The following is a 7,191-nucleotide window of genomic DNA, read 5'->3' as shown; positions in this document are numbered from 1 at the left end:
AATTGATACAATTTAAGAAAATATTAATACCCACTACTCACAGAGAGCGGAAATATGAAGCCCCCTACCCTTTCCAACTTCATTTATTTTGAAGATTAAAATGAATTGGCTCTTTTCTCTACTTGGGGGGAAAAAATAAAAACAAAAATAAAAATGAGTCTTTCCACGTCTGATGCTATTAGAAACAGCAGCTGCTGCCAAGCACCAGGAGAACATGAATCACTTCTTCCAGGAAGACCCGTTTGGTAGGGAAGGGCACTCTGGCCTCCTCACTAGACCAGCTCAATTCCACCGTAGTGCTGTTGCTAGGGGATTTTCCAGGATCTGATGTTACCTGAAGGGATAATTAACGATGACTGCCTCAGGATATAAAAATTCAGCCCCAAAGAAGTCACTACAGGCTAAAATAACATGAAATTCAGCYGCTTTGCTCTAATGGAGGGCAATACTGTCTTGTCTTCTGCCGATGATGAAGAAGAGGCAAATCTTTCAGATTTGGTAAGTATTGGATGGGAAAATGCTATGTGAAGTCATGGTGCATGGCATGCTGTCCAGAGCCAGGGTTCATTTCAATGAGCCTTCAACCAGCTTCCCTTCAGACTCAGAATCCAATCGTTTTTTGCTGTTAGAAAGTACTTGCCCTTTCTCTCGACGACATTATGACCAGAAGAAAACCTGGATTAACTGCTTCCTCTTAACATCACTCTGGCACTCTGGACACTTCTTCATCATCTATAAAAGTAAACGAACAAAACACATAGAATATTTATTAAATTTCTCTATTAAGTTTGTAATCATCCAATATGAAATATGAGCCATGCGAGCCATAAGAGACAGTGCCCAAGATGGTGTACCTGTCTATTTTAAAATGCAGTGTCACTGTGCAGTCATTTAACGGCTAGTAATAAAAGGAGGGGAAAAAGCTTCCCAGTGAAGTGGTAACAAGCATTTAGAGCAGTTACCTGAGGTGAATTACAGCTCTATTTCTGGAAGGCTAAAATACAGGAACGAGGAAACGCAGAGCCTGCGAGAGCTGCTGTGAAGTTTAGAAGTATGTGGTATTAGTGAAATCCCGTAAGATCACAGAAGAGTTCCCTGAACTCCGACTTCCTTCTGCTCCGTGCTGGAGGAAGTGATCTGCAGGACATCAGCGACAGCGTGGCTGTGACTAACAGCTTTTYGAACAAGGTACAAGCAGTTCCTCCCGCCACCACACACCCGTCGAGGAGAAGAGCAAAGGACAGCGCGTGGGGCAACCTTTGCCTCCGTGCAGGATCTGGTTTCCTTCTTAATTCATCCCGATTTTTCAGAACCTGGTTTTAGTCATTTGACCCCCCCGAGGAGCCCAAATCATCCTTTTCATACTCCAAAAAGGAAATGCTCTTGCGAGAGTTTAGCATCTAGTTCAGAACAAAACAGGTTACAAATTAATTCTGACTAATCCTCTGTTTATTCTTAAGAATAGTTACTGGTGGAGTGAAAATGCTTTGCTTACTTCAAGAATAAGACAATTAAAAACATATATATTTGCAAGAAAGGCAGTATTATCAGCTCAATACGTTGAAATGCTGAAGCGGTCCTTACTGGAAGGACAGCACCAGTGTCAGTGGTTATTTGCCCATACTGCAGATAGCATAAAAACGAGAGCAAGCAACAGTTTCTCTGGAATATTTGTGCTCTGGTAGAAGAGCCCAAATAAATGATATATTTCAACACTAAAATAGACAGCTAAGGCCTCTGTACTTCTAATTAAGGAAGGAGTATATGTTGGCATCCTCCGTTTCATCAAACACAGTGAAAAGCATCCACCTCACTGTCACTAATCCCTCTAAAAACCCCCGAATCAGTTGTGCTCCTGGAAAGCTTCCCAAATAGTTCAGAATTATTCACCGAGTGCCCCAGCTGTTACAATAAAAACATCAATTTGGAAAGGACATCACAATCTGCAAAAACAAGTCATCACCTTTTTGAAGAACGGCCTGTTAGTCACTTCCTTCATAAAGACAATAAACCTGAAATTGAATTTAACCTGAAGAAACACGGTGAGTAACTTGTCAAAGAATAATCAATCTTCAAATCCAGCCTCGTCAGAGGTGACAAAGCCAATATTATCTGATGAGAGTTGGCAGCACAGGCACCACAARGGGATGGTTGCTCATTTCCTGCTGGTGAGGTTCCCTCTGCCATAAAATCCCACCACTGTTAGGAAGGGACTCAACAAACCAAGACACGGACAGGAATAGGGATGGGATTATTAGGAGATTGCTTCTCTAGGTTTGGGGAACTTGGACTGATCTTTTTTTTTGGCTCTGGGAGCTGCAAGGGTTATTCTGAAGAACAAACCGAGAGCTTGCTGAGCCAAGAAAGTGCTTGGAAGAATCATCCGCTGTGCTTGCCATGCTGTTGGATTCTTTCCTAGGCATCTTCTTTTGGCCACCCATCAAGAGGCTGGGTGACTTCCACCTGACTCAGTATGTCTGTGATTATGCTCATGTTTTCTTTAAACTGTGTTTGCCTTTTTTTTTTGTTCTTTATCAGAGTTTCTCCCCAAAGAACTGTATTATGCTACCACAAAGCAAGCTTCCGTCTTGCTAAGGAAACCAGGTATTTTCTTGCCCCTGCCTTCAGCTGGCAAAATGGGGAATCAAGTTCCCCCGTGACCTGCAAGATCACTCTGGCGATGCAGTAAATGCAGAAGTCATTAATAACCAATGGCATTGACAGGGACTGACCAATTTCCCCAGATAAGATTTTATATTGGCTACCTGAAATAAGGCTAATCTAGCAAATCAAAGACACTTTAACCTCCCAGTCTACAACAATCACAAAGAGTGATTTTTAAAACACCTCATCGGGTTTTGTAATTTATGAACTATGAAAAGGCCAATTAATCTGGGGATTAAGATAAAATCCAGACCTTCAATTTACTAAATTCAATACAAGCCAGTGCAAATGCTCAAATGTACGACAGTTTCACTTCTGTGAATCCGTAAGCCAGCAAAAATAATAATTACAAGTTACATCTTGCTGGCAAAAAGAGTTCTTCCTCAGAGATTTACAGTGCAGATTTTTACGGGTTGAGATAATGCAAAAATTTCCCTGTGGGATTATGAGTGTATACCTTATCATTAAACTCTCCAGATCTTTAATTCTGTTCCTCAGTCAGCTTTCCTCTTCAGCATCACAGATTATAAACACATACTAAAAAAAAAAATTCTTGGCACGACTCTTCCCTGAAGTAGAGTATTCTTTGAAGCAGACACATTGCTCATGAAAGAGCAGATATTGATTTGTCTTTCTCAATCYTGGAACCTCAATAGGCATCTTTAGCAAAATCAAGAGAAAGCAAGAGGGGATTCTRTACTGGGCTACTTGCAAAAGTTTAGTTAGTTGGGATAGAGGCAATCAGAGACGGGAAAACAGAGGAAGACACATTCTAAAGGTGAACTTCAAGGCATTCAGTTCAGGAAAAGCACCGTGAAATGCTTCTAAAATGCACGATTGTTTGACAGCCTGATTACGCTTTGTCACAGGAGGAGCAATTGGGTACCCAAAAGCAGGTAACTGGTTTGGTTTTCCAATCTGCAAGGGACAAACGCGAGGTGCCTTCCTTTGGTGGTGTTGTGCTGTCCCATATTCTTTCTATGCTGCTATCAGACCAAGCCAGCCTCGATTATTGTACTTTTTTGGGTTCTGTGCTGTTTATTTTCTACTCTCAGCTGACGTATTCAGCATCCTCTTCCCGAGAAATAGGCCTTTCTCTGGAATCGAAAGGACTGTTTATTGCATATTTGCTTGTAGGTTCAAAGATGAGAGAAATTTCTCTTCCCTCTCCCTGTTTTTGCAGCTCCTTGAGCTCTACTGATTAACAGCCCTTTCACCACCTACAAAACTACTCACTGCTCTTGGGTTGCACTTCAGCGTCGAGGGTCACAGATAATCATCACTGACGGGGCTCCAAAACACAAGTGGAGGGAATCAAGTGCTGTGTAAGACGCTGCCAAGCACGTGCACTGAGACATCACTTACATCCTCTCATCCAAAGGACTGGAATCCCAACCAAGAGCTTATTCAGCCAGGAAGACAGGGGGACAGGATAACGAGCGCGAATTTGCCATTATCTCACAACAGTGCCTTACAGGAGATTTTTACAAGGGAAAGAATAATGGAACTAGGCAAGGAAAAAATATTTCAACAAGGATTCAGCTGTACAAAAGAATCTTTTTTTTCCAGTTGATGTCTACAGCCTGTTGTCTGAATTGATCTGGGAAGGAAAACACCTGGAAACAGCTCTGAAAATTGCATAGAATGTCCAAATCACAGCAGGACCCTGCCTTCAATCAAGCTGAAGAGCATGGAAATGCCAGAAGAGATGCTCTGGCAGTAAACCTTTCATCGTGATTTGTGTTTGTTTGCTTGGCTGTTTGTCTAAACAGAGAAATGACATTTCCATGTAAATGTACATTTACACGGAAAATGTAAATGTACATTTCCATGGATTTCCACATGGTTCTCCTCAAAAACACAGAATTCCACTAGYGGATTTAGAAAACACTGAAATCAGTAACAAGATAACCTGTAAGACCTGCTCCCAACATGTTTTGCAGCACGTGAAGGCACATAATGGGCATTTAAAAGGCACATCATCCTCAGATCTGCAGTTAGAGCAGTAGAATCTTCCTAGAAAAGCAAGCGAGAGGAAGAAAGAGAGAGAGAGAGAGAGGGAAGAGGAGAATGACTACATTCCAGTAACACGTGCATTTCTCACATATATGCATCTGGTGCACTACGGAAGACAAAGACCAAGGCTACATTCAGGGCATTTTAAGAAGTCTCTGTCRTGTTATTTCTTTCACATGGCCTTGCTCATTCTCTACGCTTCAAATCCACGCTCCGAAACTGAGATTACATCCTTGCATTACAAGGAAGTCGACAAGAAAAATCTCTAAATTCTCAGGAAACCATTACATCACCAGGCTAACGAAAAAGCAGTCCTCCAACAGAGCAGATGCGATAAGCAGAAAGTACAAATKCCATGTGGCATGTCACGCTAATCAGTACCATGACATAATTTTCATTTTATGTAATTTATCCTATTCTGGTGAACTGGGGAGATTTGCACCCAACCCCTCACCTATACGTACCAAACTCTGGCTCCATTTGTGGGGGAAAAATGGGCAGAGCTCCAGAGCTTGGGGTGGCTCTCACGTGGCCGGTTCCTTTGGCTCCTTCTGTCTTTGGCAGTTCAGGTTTGCTTTCCTGACTAAAGCAGAAGGAGGAAATCTTGCTCTGAATTTTCTCTGGCATCTCGCTCTTGGAAGCATCTGCATGGGAGCAAAGAAAGAACATCATGCAGAGCAGGGCAACAAAGGGCACAATACAGGGCATTTTGTAAAGAGCCTATTAGCAGTAGTTCCCAGTGAGCTTTCACTGTATAATAATAATCAAAACAAGAAAAAGTGGCAAAACACCAACATACACACAACTTAAGTAACTATTTTTGTAAGCCACACTGATAACGGAAGCTTCTGTTATTTACCTATAACATTATTACTGAAAAAAGCTTTTACACTGAAATAGCTCTGTGGTAAATTCCTCCTAGATACACTAGGAGGAACCTACTCGATCTACTCTTGCAGCCRTATAGGTGCAAGTGTCTGCCTTCAGCCATAAAATCACTGCACTTTTTAAGGGAAACTGCACTGTAATTGATTTTCTTCCTGTACCCTTGCACTTCCCCATCTATATTCCACCCTCTGTCTCCTCTTATACTCACTTTTCATGCTATTTGGACAGGGCCAATTGCTTCCACCGTCCTTCACACAACCTAGCGCAGGGAGCCCACAACTAAGGCTCTTGGACTCTACCCAGTAACACTAGTAAAAATAAAACTAAGAAATGCTCATTCCCAACCTGGTGCATGGCTGGGAGCTTTCCTTGGAGTTTTGTCATCTTCTGCCTTCGTGCACCAGTTCTTCAAGGTGGGGCCCGTGCTGCCTTCCTTTTGCAGCTGCTGTTGCACTTGCTTCTGCCCCTCGCCGCAGACCATCCCCGTCAAGTCTTTACACATCTGCCTGAACTGCTCCTTGTGGTGAGGGCGCACAAACATGTAAAACCCTGCCCARAAGAAAACACAGTCGAATACACAGGACAAATCAATGCCTGGCAGCAGGATGTTTGATGCTTTGGAAGCTGAGCAACATCGACTGTATTCTTTAGAGTATCATCAGCGTGGTGGAACACTTGATTGTTTTGTTGATTTTACACTTAGGGGCTTTTCCTTGCCAGAAGGTAGGTGAATGGTTGGTAGTGGAAACCATCGGCTTGCCTGGAGGTTCTTCCACTCTCTACAGCTCACCATAGATAGCGGATCTGGCGCTTCAGCAAGCGACTGATCTAGCTAAACCAAGCAGACACTTATCTGAAAGGCCTTTCTCCAGAAAACTAGTCTCTCGTTACTGTCTGCTTGGTTGAGGATTCAAAACACGTGCTCAGAAATTCCAAGAAAACCCGAGTACCATTTATTGCCAAGCATGGAGAGTCCCACAGTGGAGCCCTCCGAGGTGAACGTATTAGTTCCCTAGAGATAACAACTCGCTGTTAGGAAAGGATTATGACTCACAGTGACACACAGCTCATTTCTTTCTCGCTCTTCACTATATCATGAATTTGATTAGTTTATGCAGTACAGAAAACTGTTTTCTAAAAATTGGATGAGTCTTTGACCAGTCTGTTGGTCTAGACCAATAAAATATTTATCATTTCCTGCAGAGAACAGGGGAAATCATTTCAGCATTTCCCAGCATGTGCCTTATGCATAACCTCCTACAAATGAGACATGGGAGAAGGTGGAACTGACATTTTACATTGCACATGTAATATTTCCTTGATGGAGACATCTCTTAATCAAGCCAGATTGATTCATCAGAGYGAAGGCTCGACTGAAGGCTAGGACTGGAGTTACTGAGGTCTTATCCCAGTTTTAAGTATTATTTTAAAGAAGATAATTCCTAAACTGGAGATGCAGAAGAAATATAACTTTGCCATTTTTCAATCTTAAATGACATTACGTATACTACAGCTGGTTCCATCTATTCGGCTTGAAAACAAAACAGGCACAAATATTTTGCCAATGCTGAAAGCTTATCCAAAAAAGTGGAGTTTTCAAGCTAACTTCAAATAACRAGTGAG

At 42.2% G+C, this 7,191-nt stretch overlaps 1 protein-coding gene across 1 annotated transcript in view; it reads right to left on the bottom strand.

The window, feature by feature from the left end:
- Positions 1-358: 358 nt before the first annotated feature.
- Positions 359-7,191, bottom strand: part of RTEL1 (regulator of telomere elongation helicase 1) — a 40,909-nt gene continuing 34,076 nt past the window's right edge. The window contains exons 32-35 of the mRNA XM_026041911.1: positions 5,914-6,117; positions 5,145-5,324; positions 4,577-4,680; positions 359-732 (exon numbers count right to left, since the gene is read on the bottom strand). Coding sequence (XP_025897696.1) covers positions 658-732; positions 4,577-4,680; positions 5,145-5,324; positions 5,914-6,117 — 563 coding nt within the window. The 3' untranslated portion in view covers positions 359-657. The remainder of the gene's footprint in view (positions 733-4,576; positions 4,681-5,144; positions 5,325-5,913; positions 6,118-7,191) is intronic.

This window comes from Nothoprocta perdicaria, unplaced genomic scaffold (assembly GCF_003342845.1).
Source record: "Nothoprocta perdicaria isolate Ctin4 unplaced genomic scaffold, notPer1 scaffold_3, whole genome shotgun sequence".
Lineage (NCBI taxonomy): Eukaryota > Metazoa > Chordata > Aves > Tinamiformes > Tinamidae > Nothoprocta > Nothoprocta perdicaria.
The sequence above is the reverse complement of the archived record's forward strand: the minus strand, read 5'-3'. Positions and strand labels throughout refer to the sequence as shown.